The sequence below is a fragment of the Barbus barbus genome, assembly GCF_936440315.1.
Source record: "Barbus barbus genome assembly, chromosome: 31".
Lineage (NCBI taxonomy): Eukaryota > Metazoa > Chordata > Actinopteri > Cypriniformes > Cyprinidae > Barbus > Barbus barbus.
The window spans coordinates 2,922,787-2,943,573 of NC_136759.1; the positions used below are offsets into that span (position 1 = coordinate 2,922,787).

Below are 20,787 nucleotides of genomic sequence, written 5' to 3' on the forward strand. Positions count from 1 at the left end.
TGTTAAATTAAACAGATGTTAAACACTTGCAATGGAAAAAAATTGAAATAAGACAAAGAAGCTTTTCAGCAGCTCAGTTTAACACGATAGCTGTTATTTCTGTCAGAATATTGCCCAGATTTACACAAGTCTTCCAGGATAATATGGAGAACACAAACAACTCTTACGAGTCGATTGCTTTTAGTGAATTAATAACATAAAGCACGAGGCGTGTAGCTCATAAAAGCTGATTTGTTCAATCAAACAGATCAGTGAAGTTGAGAAGACTTCAAACTAATTTCACACTTTATGGTTTATTTACTACAGTGCAAATATGAATCTTACAGTGCTATATAAATTACAATAATATATCCCATGACAATCAGATAACACATTAACACTACAATAACAGTTTTTTAAAAATGCAAAACACCCCAGGTGAATAGGGTAAAATTTAACATACATCGCCATACTTCCCCTTATTAATTATTGCAAACATTTTTTGTATTACAAGTTTCAAAAATCTTATGTTTAAATATGCAAATGGTGTTTTATCTAATTAAATTTGCACTCATTTGCATACAAATTTGAGCAAAGCCAGGTTAAAAACTCCTTTCATTTTGTTGACATACAATAGGTTTTTAATCTGTAGCTAACATTTGCTCACAGAACAATGTGTTTCCATGTGAATCACCAGACTACGAAAAAGTTTAAAACTCTCTCCACACCGAGTACAGTGATACGGCTTCACTCCAGTGTGAACTCGCTCGTGCACTCTCAAGTGTTCAGGCCGAATGAAACTCTTGTCACAGTGTGAGCACTTGTGAGGTTTTTCTCCAATGTGAATTTTCAAGTGCCTTTTTAAATCACCAGCTGTAATAAAGCTCTTTCCACACTCACAACACACATGATCTCTCTTACCGGTGTGTATTATCTGGTGCTGTTTACAATTGCTCAGCTGTGTAAAACTCTTTCCACAGTAAGAACAGCAATAAGGCCTCTCATTTTTATGCAACTTCATGTGTCGACTGAGACCTGACAGTGAATTTAACTCTTTACCACACTCATTGCAGTTATATGACTTTTTTCTAGTGTGAACGACGTGCAGATGATTTGTTTTACACTGAGGGAGGTTGTACGGTTTCTCTCCATTGTGTTTTTTCTGATGCCGTTTATAAGTGTCCAGTCGTGAATAGCTCTTTCCACACTGAGTGCACGTGTATGATTTCTCTCCAGTGTGGACTATCATGTGCTTTTTAAGGTATCCTTTGCACTTGAAACCCTTTCCACACTGAGAGCAGGTGTGTGGGTTTTTGCTTTGTGTTTTTTGAGAGTCGAAGTCACGTTTCTCCTCCTCTTCACTGGGTTCTTGTCTTTGCTCTTTCATCTCCATCCAGTCTAAAATACAAAAGTTAGACTCAGTTCAAGTGAACACTGTATTTACCATCTATATAGGCCTATTACTTAATATTTCAGATACCAAAACAGTCAATAATGAAGAATCATGAACGGACACCAACCTGTTTGTTGCTCAGTATCTTTATGGTTTATTCTGGATGGTTCTGGATCACTCATGTCTTCAGTCTCCTCTTTAATAAACTCCATCTTTAACAATCAGACAGATTTCAGCTGCTGGAGTTTGTTCTTCTCTTGTAGGATGATGTGAATATCCTCCACTGATCACTGTCTTATACTGAGACCCACAAAAAAGGGGAAAAACTGACTCAATTGATACTGAACATAGTTGTGACCCTCTCTGTGAAATCCAGGCTAAATCTAATTATGAGACAACAAGCTGATTTCAATCTTTGACATGGTCTTAGTCAATATTAAAGATACCAAGGATACATTTTGACAATTTGCCTTATGAAGGATTTTACATAACAATAAATCACAAAAAAATGACTTTAGCTGGGTTTTCACAGCCCAGGGTCACATTTGTTAAGTAAAGCGGTATATAATTAGTATATAAACAGCTCTATAAGAAGCAACCTCATCTTTATGTAACCCAGGACTCTAAGTAATGATAAAATACAATGTTAGTAGTATCAAACAAAGCAAAACTAAGAAGAATTTGTGGATATTCAATACTAATACAAAAACAGAGCGTATATTTATTAATAGATAAATACCTCTTCTATCAATATGGTTCATATCAAACTCTGTAAACCGGGAACATCTCTCATATTGCAACATACAAACTAAAAATATACATATATTGTTTCTTCCTCCTCCTCTTCTTCTTCTTCGTTTTTAACGGCGGCTGGTAACCAAAGTAAATAGGTGCATTACCGCCACCTTCTGCTCTGGAGGAAGAACAGAGTTTTATATTCTATTCATCAGTCCCGTCTCTCTAATTCATCAAATCAAAGAAGACTTAAATGTTTATTTAACTTGAACATTTTATTAAAACCTTAAAAATTAATTATTTTATTCATTTCCCCCTTTCTTGTTCATATAGGCCTACTACATTCAAGAAATACATGAGGTATTTTTTCTTCAACATGACATTTTTCACATAAACCCATTTGGATGTTTCCCTATTATTTTAAGTGTTTAAATTTGAATGCCCTAACATTATTCTATTATAGATAACCTCTTCTTTATTGATTTACCTATGCACTTTATAGTATTGCTGCCACCTAATGGATATTTATTATTATTTAGTCATTTAGATGCTTTTATCCAAAGGACTTACACATGAGGACAACAGAAGCAATCAATTGTAGTATTAAAAAAAATAAAAACAAAAACTTTATAAAATGTTATATATATATAATATTATATAATATATTATTATATAATATTTATATTTACATTCCCTAATTTTCCAATGACCGAATCCAATCCGATTTCAGATTCTGAACTTCTATTTTTATTTTTATGACCTTTCAAAATTACAAAATTCATCAAGTTCTTGAGACATTTCACAATTTTCATACTTTATATATATATATTTATATTCATACAAACAGAAAAAACAGTGATAACTAAATAAAAAAATTAAAATAGCATCACAAACATTTGTTGAATTCATTTAAATGAACCCTAAACTTTACAATACCATTCACAAATACATGTGCAATTTCAGCTGCCATGAGCATAACTCACCTTTATTGAAAGTGAAAGTGAAAAAAAGGACGACTGATGACATATTTAAAAAACAAAGCTGACATGTCAAATTTTTTTCAGTAAATATTGACTTTCAATGGGATCAAGCTCAATTCAGTTTATCTGGGATCAGACTCAAAAAGTCCATTTAAACTCAAATTGAGGAAATTGTTTCCTATAGAGGCCATTTTTAAGTTTATTTTGACAAGAAACACCTCCACAAACAGTGTGGCATTTCAAAGTTTCTGAATTTCACGATTTACTTGAAGTTGAAAATATTGGATATGAAGAAAATATTTGTTCACTGTGACAAAAAAACAATGCTTTTTAATACGAATCTCTAGATTCTTTGAGTGGTTAAAACTCATCACTCCTGTGATTTCAGGTTTCTTGACCGGAAATTAAATTAAGAGTTCAATTATGTAAGAAATATATAATTATAAAGAGATCACATTCACACTCAAAGCACATTTGATCTCTAAAACCATTATGTATTTTCTGATGCTGTTTATAATGAGCCAGCAGTGAAAAACACAAGTGAGGCCTCCTCTCATCCGAGTGAAATGTCAGGTGTTGTTTGAGATCGGATGAAGAAATACATCTTTTATCACACTGATCACAGCTAAATGGCTTTTCTGTGCAGATGATAACGGAGACCTGATGCTGCAGTGAAACTCTTTCCACACTGAGAGCATGTGTATGGTTTCTCTCCAGTGTGTCTCTTAAGGTTTCCTCTGCATGTGTGAGAAACTCTTTCCACTCTGTGAGCAGGTGTGCAGCTGTTTGGCTTTTCTTCTTTAAGTTTTGAACTCATTATTTAGCTATATTATTCACCCAGGGTCATACCTGGGTGGAGAAAGCAAAACAAAAATTCTCACAGACCTGAGGGAGACACACCCCTCATCAGCAGAATCTTCCTCATAATATAAGTCACAGCTGTAAAATTGAGACCATTTTACCAACCACACAGAGACCTTCCCAATCATAGCCTACTATACAAGAAGGGGTTACTATCATTACTATCACACTACATGCATTGTAAGTATAGTTACTTGGGGTCTTGACACTTCTAAGTCAACTTGATCTTTTCACCTCTTACAGTCATTATTTCACAGCCACTAAACCTTGTGAACTAAAGCTTTAATGTTTCTCAGAAGTCAACAGTGAAGAATCATGAACGGACACCAACATGTTTGTTGCTCAGTATCTTCTTGTTTTATTCTGGATGGTTCTGGATCACTCATGTCTTCAGTCTCCTCTTTAATAAACTCCATCTTTAACAGTCAGACAGATTTCAGCTGCTGGAGTTTGTTCTTCTCTTGTAGGATGATGTGAATATCCTCCAGTATTTATAGGTGAATTGTTGTGGGAGGGGCTTCACTGATCACTGATACTGAGACCCACAGGACCAGATCTGGAGAAATCAAAAATAGAGGACTTAATTTATACTAAACTGCTTCAGTTATGCTGAAATTAATTAAACATATTCCCTACTAGAAATACAGAGTATCTTGGTAATGCAGTATATTATCAGCACATGAAAAAGATTAATAAGAAGCAATTCATCGCTATAATGCACAAGATTTTAAGCAGCGAGTTAATTGTTGTATGGAAACAGACCCTTGAATAGTTTTACTTTAGCATCAGATTTAAAGATAAAAAAAACATTTAAGCATTTATAGAAATCAACATGTGATGTTTTATTAACAAATTTCGGGAGGAGCACGCGCGGATAATTAACACGGCCAATTCACCATCAGCAATCACTCAGTCTATCCCATCAGCCGAGAGAGAACTTCTATAAATAGACCAAACCATCTTACCTTCATTCTCTCTACAGTTTTCAGCATTGGTACTCCCAATCGCCACGATGTCAGAGATCGAAATGTTCACCAACGACAACTCCCTCGACAACCAGGGTCCTCTGGAGTCTCCCAGCGCCGCCCAGCGCGCTAGCACCTGCCAGGACACCGCAATCGAGCCCACGGCTACACCGCGGGGCCGTCGGCCCTCCCGAGCCGCTTCTCAATCCTTGAGACGCCGAGTCTCGCCCTCGACTCCCCCTTCCAGGCATCTTCCACCTTCTCCCACATCCTCATATGCCTCAGCCAGCTCCTTCGTCCCCGCTATCGAGAAGTGGACAGTCTTAAGCCTAAGACAAGCGCTGAACAACGCCGACGTCTACTTCTCACGGCGGATGAACAAGGCGGAGCTCTACAACCTCTACTCATCTCTCCAGCCAAGAAACCCAGCGCCGACTTCCACTCCTCCATCAAAAACGGCCGACAAACCAAGTCCGGCCCGCAGCGGCCCGTACTCACGGCCTGGAAACAACGCCACGCCCGCGAGGAGGAGTCTCCGGTCTTCAAACCGCCGTAGCAGGCCCTCGGCAAGCCTGGGCCATGCCCCGGATTCCGTCGCTGCTAGCCCTAGCCCGTTTCTCCGCCCAGCCGCCCCCGGCGCCGCACCGGCCCCCTCAGCCACAAGCTGCGTGAGCATGGCTCCGCCGGCAGTTCCAGCTCACCTACAGCCTCTCCTCTCTCCTTCCCGCTATGCGCTCCCCGGTCCATGGCCTGAGGCTCCGCCTTCAAACCCTAGCGCGAGGCTGCCTCCGCTAGCGGCGCGAGCCCAGACTCCTTACGAGCCCTCTCTCCTTCCGTTCCTTCCTTCCATCTTCGCTCCCGGAGCCGTCGCCGGCGTGAGGCTGCCTCCGTCAGCGGCACAGGCGCAAATGCCCCCCTTCTCCTCTCTCCCTCCTTTCCTCCCTTCCGTCTTCGCTCCCGGAGGCGACGCCAGCGCGAGCCTGCCTCCGCCAGCGGCTCCAACGGCCGCCATTCTTCCTCCTCATCCTCAGGCTCGCCCTCCGTTCACGCTGGCATCCGCCACTCCGACGCCCATCCCACCGAACGCTCCTGCCCTGGAACCACCTCCTGTCGCCAGCAGCATCAGAGCACAGATCCTAACAGGTGCGGACATAGACCTTTTTTCTCTCCTGTCATCACTTTCACCACCCTCTTCATCGACCAAGCCATAACACTGATCAAAGACGCGGGTCGCGGCGCCTGGCTGGCCAAAGTCGACATCGCCTCCGCCTTTAAAATAATGCCCATCCATCCAGATTTTTGGCATTTATTCGGCATACGCTGGCACGAGAAATTTTATTTTTTCCGTCCGCCTAACCTTCGGCTGCAGAAGCAGCCCAAAAATTTTCGACATGCTGGCAGAGGCTATCTGCTGGATCCTCTCCAATAACTACGAAATCCCATACCTCATCCACCTTTTAGACGATTTTTTGTTCATCTCGCCTCCCGGCTCCATCCCAGCCGCACACCTCTCAACAGTCCAGGAAGTCTTTTCCAAACTCGGGATTCCGCTCGCCCAGGACAAAACCACGGGCCCAACCACTTCCATCTAATGTTTAGGCATCAAACTAGTCTCGAAAAAATTCCAGGCTTCCCTGCCCAAAGAGAAAATCGATAGAACGATCCTGGTCGCCTCCGCCCTCTTAGACAACCCAAACTGTTCCAAGCGCGAGCTGTTGTCTATCCTCGGTCACCTAAACTTCGCAATGCGCATCATCCCGCAGGGCCGCCCCTTCATTTCTCACCTACTATCCCTCGCGTCCTCCGTGCACGCGCTGGAGGATCACCTATCCCTATCCAGCTCGTGTTGCAACGAGCTCAGGCTATGGATAAACTTCCTCAAACAATGGAACGGCTTATCCTTCTTCTATAACAGCATGGTTTCCCACCCCGACGACATCCAACTATTTACGGATGCCGCCCCCTCCTGCGGTTTCGGGGGATTCTACAGAGGCCGCTGGTTTGCATCCACGTGGCCCCCCCAGCTGTCAGATTTACCGCAGTCCCTGTCATCCTCAGCATTGTTTGAGTTATATCCTCTTGTCACCGCAGCGGTTCTATGGGGGAAAGAATGGTCCACCGCAAGCATCGTAGTGCATTGCGATAACGAAGCGGTCGTGCATTGCATAAATAAAGGCCGGTCTCATTCCCCTGCATTAATGCCCTTTCTAAGACGTCTCATCTGGATCTCGGCATGCGGCCAGTTCATTCTAAATGCAAAACATGTCCCCGGGTCCAAAAATCAAATAGCTGACTCTCTCTCTCGGTTTGCTTTTCAGAAATTCAGGCTGCTGGTGCCAGATGCCGACGAACTCCCAACGCCAGTACCTCCATATTCAGAGCTGATATTCCCGTAAATCACCCTCTAAGAACCCTCCTAGATGCCTCCCTCAGTTCCATCCTCCATGCCGTCTCCCCCAGGACCCTCCAATCGTACTTAACTGCTTGGAATAGTTTCAAAAGTTTCCACCGCACCTACAACCTGCCTTTCCCCGATTTTTCCCTACTCACCATCACCTCGTTCATCTCCCATCTCAACATCACCAAAAACCTCCAGGCCAGCTCCATCAAAGGCTACCTCAGCGGAATCCATTTCTTCCACAAGCTCATGCTCGGCTCACCCTCCCCAGGAATAACCAGCCCGCAGACATCCATGCTCATTAAGGGCATCCAAAGAGCCCAACCCACCCGCCCAGACGCTAGACAGCCAATAACACTAGAAACCTTAACTAAATGCATTTCCACCCTCCGCAGAGGCTACCACTCCACGCACACCGCCCGCATGCTCGACGCCATGTTCATCTTGGCCTTCTTCGGTTTTCTCAGATGCTCGGAACTCACCATCACATCCAGCTTCAATCCAAAAATCCATCCAACCCTTTCAGACCTATCAGCACCAGACACCGAAGCAATCTCCTATCTCATCAAGCAAAGCAAGACAGACCAAGCGAGAAGAGGCCACGTCATTTATATCTTCAATCTCCAGTCACCAATCCAACCATACCAAACCCTCTTAGCTTACCTACAGTACAGGAGCCCGCAGGCCAAACTCCCATCCGACCCGCTTTTCGTCGACGACTCAAATCGCCCTGCCACACGCTTCTGGTTCCAAAAACACCTCAAGTCCGTCCTACTACTATCCGGCATCCCAGCAGATCACTACTCCAGCCACTCCTTTCGCATAGGCGCAGCTACCACAGCCGCCCAAAAAGGCCTCTCCCAGCCTCAGATCCAGACACTCGGCCGTTGGACATCAGAGGTATTCAAGACCTACATTCGGTCAGAACGCTTCCTCATCAGAGAAGCGCAACAAACCCTCATTAGCTGATCCCCTTATCCACCCATAGCTGCTCACCTCCACTCCAAACCATCCCAGCAGCACCCCGCTCCCACAGGAGCCTTCGCATATTCCCGCTCCGCCGCAGTAACCGCTCCCGCAGAAGCCTCCTTCCCTTTCCACATACCGCAGCAGTGGCCGCTTCCGCAGAAGCCACTTTCTGTCCCAAAATGCTGCAGCAGTGCCCCGCTCATCCGATACCACCGCAGCAGTGCCCGCTTCCGCAGAAGCCACATTCTCTTTTCAGACGCCGCAGCAGCGCCCTGCTCATTCGATACCGCCGCAGCAGTGCCCACTTCCGCAGAAGCCACATTCCTTTTCAGACGCCACAGCAGTGCCTGCTTCCGCAGAAGCCACACTCTTTTTCCGATGCCGCAGCAGTGCCCGCGTCCGCAGACGCCATATTCTTCCAAAGGCCGCAGCAGTGCCCCGCTCGTCTGATACTGCCGCAGCAGTGCCCGCTTCCGCAGAAGCCGCATTCCCTTTCAGACGCCGCAGCAGTGCCCGTTTCCGCAGAAGCCAAACTCTCCTTTCACATGCCGCAGCAGCGCCTGCTTCCGCAGAAGCCACATTCTCTTCAAATGCAGCAAGGAGCGCCCTATTCATTCGATACCGCCACAGCAGTGCCCGCTTCCGCAGAAGCCACATCCCCTTTTCAGATGCCGCAGCACTGCCCCGCTTCCGCAGAAGCCACATTCTCTTTTCAAATGCCGCAGCAGTGCCCGCTTCCGCAGAAGCCACATTCTCTTTCAAATACTACAAGTAGCGCCCTATTCATTCGATACCGCCACAGCAGTGCCCGTTTCAGCAGAAGACACATTCCCTTTCAGACGCCGCAGCAGTGCCCGCTTCCGCAGAAGCCGCATTCCTTTTCAGACGCCGCAGAAGTGCCCGTTTCCGCAGAAGCCACATTCCCTTCCAGTTGCATTTTCCTTTCAGATGCCACAGCAGCGCCCACTTCCGCAAAAGCCACATTCCCTTCCAGATGCCACAGCAGTGCCCGCTTCCGCAGAAGCCGCATTCCTTTTCAGACGCCGCAGCAATGCCCGTTTCCGCAGAAGCCACATTCCCTTTCAGTTGCATTCTCTTTCCAGATGCGGCAGCAGAGCCGCTTCCTCAGAAGCCACATTCTCTTTCAGATGCCACCGCAACATTTCCACTCCAAGCGACGTCCAGCGCCTCTCCATCCTGAAGCCTTGCAAATTTTGGGGGTTATCAACGCCCCACTCCGGCTGCTGTCCCGCCCGCGCTAATCGCATCTTGGGGGGAGCGCTCTGGGTCCGGGCTAAATGCCGAGCTCGGACCCCTCTCCCCGGACAGGAGGAGTGCCCCGGGTTCGGGAGTAATTCACAGAGCTCGGAGCCCTCTCCCCGGACAGCACGCCAAATACGCATAAACCTTAAACTCTGTTCATTATACGCAAGGGCGAACTCGTGAAGTACTTTATATGTTGGAGGAGTTTTCCACACATCTGAATTATTATTAATTTATTATTTTGTTCATAAAAACAAATAAAGAGAAACTATATTATATTACTACTATTATTAATACAAGTTGTATTTAATGGGTCACATGAGGTGCAGTGTGAGCACCGAACCAAATCTCCAAGTGCTCTCATGAGAACCAGACTGAAATAATTGCACCCATAATTTATTTCTATTGTATTTTTATTTTTGAAAGGGGGTAGGGGTAGTACCGGCACTTTTTGCCCACTTCAAGCACTGCACATAAACAAGTGATTAAAACAGGATAGTCAAATGATTGGGTTACAGAGACGATATGGCATTATGCAGTGGAATGATGATTGGTTATAAATCAGACGATCTTATGCAGGTTTGATATGTTAGGGCAGCATTCTTCAGAGAGTGAGAGTTCTGTGAAGAAGGTCAACAGGTTTTTTGCTCCCCGTCCTCGAGGGGAACCCATTCATTTCCTCATGAGAATCAGATGTGCAGTCTATTAATCTTGAGTCATCCGCCTAAATTTAACAATCTTGTTCTGTGAAGGAGATGGCTGGTATGTCGCTCCAGACTTGTTGGCAGTAGGATCTCTGATTTACGGTCATCCATGTTGCCTTTGGGGCCTCCTGGAATTATTCTGCTTTTACTCACTTCTGCTCACATTATAAACATCCTACACACTATAGTTCCTTAATCAGCCTAAGAACAAGTCAAAATTCACAAAATTAAATGTTTTTGTGCTTTTGAGAGAAACTCAATATTTTGTTTATCTCATACTATTTACTAGTCAAGTCAAGTCAAGTCACCTTTACTTATATAGCGCTTTTTACAATGCAAATTGTGTCAAAGCACTGCACAATATAAAAAAAAAAAAAAAAAAAAAAAAAGTTCTAACTGTTCTACTAGGCTGTTCTAACATGAAAATGTTGCTCACTGTGATGAATTAGGACATTTTTTCATGTGCATTTCAAGGCCTTTTAAAAATGTAAAGCTCTTCTCACACGGAGGGCAGTAGTACGGCTTCTCTCCAGTGTGAACTCGCTCGTGTCCTTTCAGGTTTCCAGACTGAGTGAAACTCTTGTCACAATACGAGCACTTGTAAGGTTTTTCTCCAGTGTGAATTCTTTGGTGCTGTTTCAGTTTGTCAGCTCTAGTAAAGCTCTTCCCACAATCACAACACACATGATCTTTCTCGCCGGTGTGTTTTTTCTGGTGCCGTTTGCAATGATCCTGTCGAGCAAATCTCTCTCCGCAAAATAAACATGCATAAGGCTTCTCATTCGTGTGAATTTTCATGTGATTTTTTAGATGTATTGATAAATTAAAATCATTACCACACTGATCACAGGTAAATGGCCTTTCTCCAGAGTGAACGCGCAGATGAATATTGAGATCAGTTCTATATCTGAAACTCTTTTCACACTGAGTACAGTGGTATGGTTTCTCTCCACTGTGAATTCGCTCATGTATTCTCAGGGTTCCTGACTGAGTGAAACTCTTGCCACAATATGAGCACTTGTGAGGTTTTTCTCCAGTATGAATTCTTTGGTGCTGTTTCAAATGGATACCTTTAGCGAAGTTCTTCCCACAATCACGACACACATGATCTCTCACTTCATTATGAGTTCTCTTGCGCGGTTTACAATTTTCCATCAATGAGCGACTCTTTCCATGGAAAGAACACGAGAGAGGTTTCTCATTTATATGGTCTTTCAGGTGTGTTTTCAGATTTGATGAATCTTTGGCACGCTGATCACAGGCTGATTTGGCTTTTATTCTTTGAGTTTTGAAGTCACCGTGTTTCTCCTCCACTTCACTCAGTACTTGTCTTTGCTCGGTCTCTTTCATCTGGTCTAATTGAAAAAAAGTTATAAATAGTTCAAAAATGAGAAATGCATAAATTCAGATGAACCTCAGTAGTCAATAATGAAGACTCAAAAATAAACACCAACCTGTTTGTTGCTCAGTATCTTCATGATTTATTCCGGATGGTTCTGGATCACTCATGTCTTCAGTCTCCTCTTTAACAGTCAGACAGATTTCAGCTGCTGGAGTTTGTTCTTCTCTTCTAGGACAATGTGAATAGTTCCCAAGTTTATATAAGCCTAGAGACGTCAAAGTGGGTGGACCTCATCTCTGTATGGGAGGGGCTTGGTCAAATGTGGGTTCAGATGCCTTCAGAAATTAGTGCTACTGAATTAATTACTGTTATTACACTTAAACTAAGTGAACATATGTATTTGCTGTTAGAAATACAGAATATTTTGACACGGTTGTATATTATGTGCATATAAAACAGCTCTATAGGATGGTAGCTCTAGGGTTCTAAATAAGGATGAAACAGGTAAATTATTCAATTAACACTTAAATTTAATACCGAAAACATAAAAGCATTTAATATACAAGGTCATCTCCAGAAAGTATAATCAAGTTAATGACTAAATGAGTTAATTCAATTCATGTTTATTTGTAGGCCAATGTTGCTTTTCCTACAAAAGCAGCTTCTCTGAAAATTAAAGTTTCTACATTATATTTAGTAGTTTATCAGTGGTGACTATGTCAAGGTGATGTCCACAAGGCAGGCATGTACAATACATTTTTTTTTATATTAGAAATGAACCACAAAATAAATCCTACTGTTCATTATCACTCTCCCACAATATTAAAACCTGTGCACAGAAAGTGTAAATTAGTGCTTAAATACCTCACCTCTCAAGCTGCTTCATGTGAATCTCTGTAAAACAGGAACATGTGCCAACATCCAGACTTCAAATTTAAGCATCCAGCTACTATTTACACCATAGAAACAAGGTTAAACACTGACAGTAAACTTGGACTTTTCAAAGAAGTAAAATCTATACTTGAAATAGTAAAACTTGCCTCCTGCCTTGAGATTCTCTCTGTTTGTTTTTGCGGATTCATATGGAAACCTCTGTAGTGTTTACTGCCACCTAATGGATATTCCTGGTCATTTATAAATGGATGTGGATCATTTCTTGTACACTCAGAACACTAAAACATGTTTGTGGCTTGTTGTATTCCTCATTTGTAAGTTGCAAATTAATAAATGTAAATGAATAAGCAGATGGCATCAATGCATCCTAGTCACTCAAGACCTTGTCAGTGAAATAGTCATTTATTTTTGTTATTACACGGAGACAGAAATCATATTTCCCGATGCTGTTTATAAGTCTCCAGTCCTGAAAAACACAAAAAGAACACACATGAGGCGTTTTACCTATGAATGCTTTTTTGTTAGATGGTGAAATAAAGGATTTACCACACTGATCACAGTTAAATGGCTTTTCTCCAGATGATAAAAGCCTCTTTGTCTCATCCAAATAGTTCAGTTTTCAGCTCATTCATTCTGATGATGTCTGAGATCTGTTGTAAATTGGCACATTAAGCACATTTACTTGGTGTCAATGTGTTGAGACAAACTGCAAAATTATATTTCTGTTTTTATACCGAAATGAAAAATTGAATTTGTTAATCTAATTGTTATCTGACTCCATCTTATTATGAGTTTAGGTTACCATGTCAGTTATAATTGATAATTCATAGGATAATTTATCTGATAATTATCTATAAGCACAATTTTGAGTCAATAATCTCAGAGTGAGTCAAAACAAAATCAAATGTAACAACGTATTATCAGTCAGGTAAATATTTATTATACCAATTACATAGCTAATTCAGAGATATCAATTCAAAGATATTAAAAGTTCAATGACAAAACAAGACATCAAATTCTCAAAGATAAAACTAAGAGCAAAGGATGCACACCTGACTTCAGAAAGATGGAATATGAAGTATATATGCAATATTTCCTTTAAGTATAGGCCTAATCAGATCAAGACAAACATCCTCCAAATGCTAACAATTGGAATTTGCATTGATTAAGGCATAGATGTTGAGAGATTTACACCTTTTGGGGGCAGATGGTAATTTGCATGAAAGACACTGGGAAAGGGCACACCCAAAGTAAACAAAACACCTCTAAACTCTTAGGATCCATTATCTTTTAGTCTACTTCTTGTAAGATTGAAACCATTAAACCAGTCACACTGAAACATTTTAAATGATACTAAACATGAGTTTTAATTCACTTGCATTGGCACAGAACATTTTATATTTATATAATCATTCTGAGATTCTGAGTGAAGGAAAGAATATGTGGAGGGATTGAAGAGGGGGAGAAGGAACAAATGTGAAGGAAAGACAGGAGGGAAGGAAGCTTTCTGCATCTCCATAGGGTGTGAAAACATATGGCAAGTTTTTTTATTTACCTCTCAAACTGTGCATTTACAAAGTTAAAGTGGCTGACAACAATAAATATTCTTATTAGGAATAAAACTGCCTCTTCTTGAACTGTGCCTGAATAGTTAGGCCTACTACGCTACTGTATTTTAATGTTGGTCATTATGGTGGTATTTGGAGAGCCAAATGTTTTCTGAGGTGGTACTCGGTATAAAAAGTTTGAGAACAACTGGGCTAGACTGAATGAAAATGTTCTTTGCTCTTTGTAAAATTAAAGTGTTATAAATAGTAACTTACAATATTTTTAATAAATTCACAAATACAAAGTCAGTTTTATTACAAATATTTTATGGCATGACACCCATATCTGTTTTTTTTTTTTATTAAAAAGTCAGGTTTTTATGTGTAGTTAATAGATTACACTATTAGTCTACTTTGCCCATCACCATTTATTGATCAAATAACAATCTATAAAGGTGCAAAATGCATTTACTTACATTTGAGAACATCTCAGGTTACTTATGTAACCATTGTTCCCTGAGTAAGGAACGAGACACTGCATCCTCTAGGGGTCGCTATGGGGAACAGAATACCCATGCCACCATGCTGAGGGGAGTGCAAGCCAAGCACAAAAGGCGAGCACTGAGTACCAACTCTGCTGGGCTAAGGGAGAGTCAGTTAGACGGTTAGACGGCTGTCAGTGACATTATCCCCTACGGCCAAAGACCCGAGCTGCATACCCTAAAAAACTTATCCTGTTAAGGGCCGGGACTCCCGGACATAGAGTAGAGCTTGAAGGCTTAGAATCATAAGAAAAGATTCCCTTAAGGGGATACGGCCAAGTGCCTAGGATAGTAGCTAGGTCCTGGCCTGTCACCCAGAGGCTACCGCTTGCTCTGCACAAGCTCGCTGAGGGAACTGTCTCAACAGACCCTTGGTAATAACCCACTGTTCAAGCCCAGAAACATTGGGAGAAATAAGTAGAGTGGGGCCCAAGGCGAAACCGGGGCCTAACCAACCCAATGAAAGGGCACGAAGCCGCAGTACGTAACCCATACCGTACAGGATTTTAGAAAAAACGCAAAACACTTGATGTGCGCTCTTACCACAGCGTGGCTTTCAGAAAGTGCACAGTGACTAGCGTGCGCACTTACCATAACACGGATTTGTAAACACCGTTCTAGGGAGCAAAGCGAGCAACTTAACAGGGAGGCAGAGAGAGGCCTAACAACCTGAAGTTGCTGATTCACAGAACTCTGGAGGGGGTGGAGAACTCAACTCTCAGGATGAGAGGGAAACTTCAACGCTCAGGGAGGCGTTGCGTGCTCATAAGAGACCCTTGGAGTGAGGGGAGCACTGCCGATCATACCATGAGATCAGGCTAAGGGGAAGAGCAGTCCTGACCCAATGACATGACTGCACAGTGAATCCCACAGAGCAGAGAATCCAATTCTCAGGTGCTCGGAAGGGAACGCATGCTCATAGGTGACCCTCTATGAGGGGAGCAATGCTAGCTCGACCAACAACGGGAGCAACCTAACAGGGAGGCATATAGAGGCCTAACAACCTGAGGCTGCTGAATGACAGCTCAGAAGGGAGCGGCATGCTTATAGGTGACCCTCTATGAGGGGAGCAATGCTAGCTCGACCAACAAGGAAAGCAAACCTAACAGGGTCAGTCTGGGGAGCTCAGAGAGGAGCAGCATGCTCGAAAGAGACCCTCGGTGTGAGGGGAGGGGATATTTGCTGATATTTTATTACACAAAATATGAGTTAATCAAATCAATGTGAATAACCATTTTCGTATGAAGTTACTCTACTATTGTATTTGCATGTGTGCATAGAGGCCTGCAAGAATACAGTCTTTACAACAGTACAGGATATGGTGAAGCTGCACATCCTGTTTTGACATCGATCTATGATTCAAGATTTTTATTTGTCACATACACAATTAAACAGGGTATAACCAGCAGTGAAATGTAGGTAGTGAAATATGGTGAGGTCTCCTGTCTACTTTGACTGGAGTCATAGCCAAAAAAGATAAACAATAATGACAGTGCATAAAATATATGAAACTATATGGAAGCTTCAGGAATCACTCTATTGTACACTTTGTAGTTAAATGCACAACTAGATGCTGTTGTGCTATTGGGTGAAACTATATTTTATGTCACACAAATTACTTCACTGTTTTAACGTGAAAATGTTGCTCACTGTGACGAAGTGTGATATTTTTTAATGTGATTTTTAAGGGTTTTTAAACATCTAAAGCTCTTCTCACACGGAGGGCAGTAGTACGGCTTCTCTCCAGTGTGAACTCGCTCGTGTGATTTCAGGGATCCTAACTGATTGAAACTCTTGTCACAATACGAGCACTTGTACGGTTTTTCTCCAGTATGAAGTATTTGGTGCTGCTTCAGATTGTCAGCTCTAGTAAATCTCTTCCCACATTCACGACACACATGATCTTTCTCGCCGGTGTGTGTTTTCTGGTGCTGTTTACAATGATCCTGTCGAGCAAAACACTTTTCACAAAATGAACATGCATACGGTCTCACATTTGTGTGAATTTTCATGTGTTCTTTTAGTTTTGATGATAATTTAAAATCTGTACCACACTGATCACAGGTAAATGCCTTTACTCCAGAGTGAACGAGCAGGTGACAGTCCAGACCATTTTTACACGTGAAACTCTTTCCACACTGAGTGCAGTGATACGGCTTCTCTCCAGTATGAACTCGCTCATGCTTTTTCAGGTTTCCTGACACAGAGAAACTCTTGTCACAATATGAGCACTTGTGAGGTTTTTCTCCAGTGTGAATCCTTTTGTGCAGTTTCAGATAGGAAGCGCTTTTAAAGCTTTTCCCACACTCACTACACACACGATCTCTCACTTTATTGTGTGTTTTCTGGCGCCGTTTAAAATTCTCCATCAATGAACAATCAGCTGAATGTGTGCAGAGTTTTGGCTCTTAATCTTTGAGTTCTGACGTCACTGTGTTCCTCCTCCCCTTCAGTCAGCTCTGGTCTAAAATAAACATATTAAGTATTTATAATTAGTTTGATAAATGTGAAAATTCAAGATAATAGCAGAAATCAGGTCTGGAAGTATCAAGAATCATATTTTTATCCGCCAAATGTGAGAAAACATTCAAGTCTTAAGGTTTTGATGCCAGAAGATTATCAGAATATAACCGAGAGACTCAGCAGAGAATCTCTAGAATCTGACTTTTCTTTTTCCATAAACAACATATCATTATATATAGTGGCATTCACATAGATTATGCTCTACAGGAGTTACATAGTTGCATGGAAACGCACCCAGGATAGTTTAACTTTAGCAATACTCAATTAATCAGTGATATAACTCAATATTCACCTGTGCTCTCTATGTCGGACACTAGGCTTGTTTGAGATGAGCAAAATCTGCGCAGAACCGATCGCCGGTGGTCACCGCGAGATGCATGCAGGTTAGAAAAGTGTCCGATTGTTCTGATGTCATCATGCTGATGTGTTCCAAAAGCGCTCGCGACGAGTAGGATGAAGCTGCAGGCCTGGAGGCCCAACTGCACGCTCAGAGTCAGACCTGCACTCCCAGAACTATCGTTTTTCAGACTGTGCCTCCTGCTGTTCGGATGAACATTTGTTTTGTAGCGGTGTGTACTGTAATAATTTCCAACATTATAAAAATGCTAGCAAGTAGCAACATCGGACACGTGAGTAAGGTTATTAATTTTATTAAAGCGAAAATTACCTGAAAATTAGCAGGTTTCATGGCATAAATCAATGTGACATCTTATTACACCAACACACGAATAGCCTATTTTTGTATTTAATGATAGTTTAGATAAATAGTTCGACTAAATAAGCCGTGAATTTTGTTCTCCCCATTTATTTTCAAACACGTGGTGCGTAACCTATTATTGCTAGCTTAGTCAGTATTTGATTTGATCAAAATTAGTGTCGAAAGATAGCATTATTTTATCATATTTACAGCTTGCTCTTATTTTCTGTGTTATTGTACCATTCTGGGATACTTAATATGTTTTCTAACAAAATAAAAAATGTTCAAATAAAATATATAAAATTATTATTTGTAACATATTTTAGTACTATGTAGGTCTACTGTACGTATTACTGTATTAATTATTATTATTTCATACTAATATTACTACTACATATACTATTAGTAGTAGTAGTATGTGTAAGAAAAATAATAGTAGTAACACAATAAGAGTGTAACAATGACAAATAAGTTCTGTAATAATTACAAATAAGATCTTTGGAATAAAATGCGGCCTTGAAAAATATATTTTCATCAAAATATCAAGTAATCTGCATTGAATTGACAATATGAGCTCTGTTGGATTGTCTAAATAATTTGCGTGTGACTTGTGTATTTTTTCCCAGATGGTTTATTTGTACAGGACATGGTTCATGGTCTTTGCGAGCTGCAGGGCTTGTCTTGGCAGGAGGCTGAAGAGGTGTTCCTCCAGGGCCCCATTTATTACTCAAGGTATGTTTTACATTTTTGTTTGTACAAAAACTGTTGGATTTTTGTGTTACACAACATTTCTGACAACAGCATTTATCTTTTCTTTTAGTGAAGTTGAGGAATTTGACAAGAATTGCTCGACAAATGAAAAATCTCCCCAATGAGAATGTAAAGCATTTATTTTATTTGATGTTGTTTATTTTTATTTTAACCTGTGCTGATCAGCTGGATCTGGACCACACAGATCTTCAACAGATCACTGGAGCTGTGTGAAGTCCCCTCATGCTTCAAACGCTCCACCATCATCCCCGTCCCAAAGAAACACAAAATTACTGGACTTAATGACTACAGACCTGTGGCACTAACGTCTGTAGCCATGAAATCATTTGAAAGACTGGTTTTGGCTCATCTGAAGGACATCACTGGACCGTTACTGGACCCCCTGCAGTTTGCCTACAGAGCAAACAGGTCTGTGGATGATGCAGTCAACATGGGACTGCACTTCATCCTGCAGCATCTGGACAGACCAGGGACTTATATGAGGATCCTGTTTGTGGACTTCAGCTCCGCTTTTAACACCCATCATCACGGAAACCCTTCAAAATAAACTAACCCAGCTCTCCGTCCTCACCTCCGTCTGTCAGTGGATCAACAGCTTCCTGACAGACAGACAGCAGCTAGTAAAGCAGTTGGTGATTCACATGACAGCTGTTTTGACTTGCATTATTCAAAGCAAACTATATTATATGTTGTCTTGAAATTGACTGGATTTTTCTTAAATCATCTGTAAACAAAGAAAACAATCAGCTTTACTTTTTGTCAGATGGTTTACTGATGAATATTTTCCAACTCGTGTACAATCAGAGCATAATATAGAAAACAAGTACATGACATGAATGTGTTTTATTAAAGAAAGACTTGTTAGCACACAACCCAGACACTAATTACAATAGGAAATATACAAATTATTATTTACACTGAGTTGTGAAACTTAATCAGATCACAAACAAGTCAAAATTCACAAAATCAAGCTATATGCTGCTGTGCTTTTGGGAGGAACGTCATATTCATATTTGTTCATCTCACACAGCTTACTCGACTGTTTTAACATGAAAATGTTGCTCACTGTGACATTTGTTCAAGTGATTTTTAAGGGTTTTTAAACATCTAAAGCTCTTCCCACACTGAGGGCAGTAGTATGGCATCTCTCCAGTGTGAATCTGCTCATGTGCCTTCAGGGATCCTAATAGAGAGAAACTCTGGTCACAGTACGAGCACTTGTAAGGTTTTTCTCCAGTGTGAATCCGTTGGTGCTGCTTCAGATGGTCAGCTCTATTAAATCTCTTCCCACACTCACAACACACATGATCTTTCTCACCGGTGTGTATTTTCTGGTGCCGTTTGCAATGATCCACTCGAACAAAACTCTCTCCACAAAATGAACATGCAAAAGGCCTCTCATTTGCATGAATTTTCATGTGGTTTTTTAGATGTACTGATAATTTAAAATCTGTACCACACTGATCACAGGTAAATGGCTTTACTCCAGAGTGAACGAGCAGGTGACGGTTGAGACCAGTTTTACATGTGAAACTCTTTCCACACTGAGTACAGTGATACGGTTTCTCTCCAGTATGAACTCGCTCATGTTCTTTCAGGTTTCCAGACACAGAGAAACTCTTGCCACAATACGAGCACTTGTAAGGTCTTTCTCCAGTGTGAATTTTTTGGTGCTGGTTCAGATTGCCAGCTGTAGTAAAGCTCTTCCCACACTCACAACACACATGATCTCTCACTTCTTTATGGATTTTCTGGTGCCATTTACAATTTTCCATCAATGAACAATCAGCTGAATTTGAGCAGGTCTGCAGTGTTTTGTTTCTTAACGTTTGAGTTCTGAAGTCCCCTTCAGTCAGCTCTTGCTCTTTCACTTGTTTCTGGTCTAAAATAAACATATTAAGTTAGAATTAGTTCAAGGAGGAAATTCAACTGAACCCTGATTTGCATTTTCTTTATTATACATCATACTTATAGAAGCTTTGTTAACTTAATGTTTCTCAGCAGTCAATAATGAAGAATCAAGAACGGACACCAACCTGTTTGTTCCTCAGTATCTTCATGTTTCATTCTGGATGGTTCTGGATCACTCATGTTGTCAGTCTCCTCTTAAACAAACTTTAGCCTAAATAAGGATGAAACAAAGCACAGGTTAAACTACATTTAAATCCAAAATTGACAACTTTAACCCACACAAGATAAAGCTCCCCAGACCGATTAATGAATA

At 41.5% G+C, this 20,787-nt stretch overlaps 2 protein-coding genes and 1 long non-coding RNA gene across 3 annotated transcripts; all 3 read right to left on the reverse strand.

The window, feature by feature from the left end:
- Positions 1-5: 5 nt before the first annotated feature.
- LOC306851051 lies at positions 6-2,251 on the reverse strand. Its single transcript, XR_013782469.1, has 3 exons — positions 2,112-2,251; positions 1,500-1,672; positions 6-1,377 (listed from the first exon to the last, which is right to left on the reverse strand). It is a non-coding gene; the product is annotated as an uncharacterized lncRNA (long non-coding RNA).
- Positions 2,252-9,964: 7,713 nt separating this feature from the next.
- LOC306851079 (uncharacterized protein) lies at positions 9,965-12,688 on the reverse strand. The gene is made up of 3 exons (XM_079387140.1): positions 12,459-12,688; positions 11,702-11,817; positions 9,965-11,602 (listed from the first exon to the last, which is right to left on the reverse strand). Exons 1-3 carry the CDS (start codon positions 12,473-12,475, stop codon positions 10,680-10,682), a joined length of 1,056 nt encoding a protein of 351 aa, XP_079243266.1. The 5' UTR covers positions 12,476-12,688; the 3' UTR covers positions 9,965-10,679.
- Positions 12,689-19,327: 6,639 nt separating this feature from the next.
- Positions 19,328-20,686, reverse strand: LOC306850920 (uncharacterized protein). Its single transcript, XM_079386882.1, has 2 exons — positions 20,600-20,686; positions 19,328-20,445 (listed from the first exon to the last, which is right to left on the reverse strand). The coding sequence occupies exons 1-2, from the start codon at positions 20,652-20,654 to the stop codon at positions 19,595-19,597; spliced, it is 906 nt and encodes a 301-aa protein (XP_079243008.1). The 5' UTR covers positions 20,655-20,686; the 3' UTR covers positions 19,328-19,594.
- Positions 20,687-20,787: the final 101 nt, after the last annotated feature.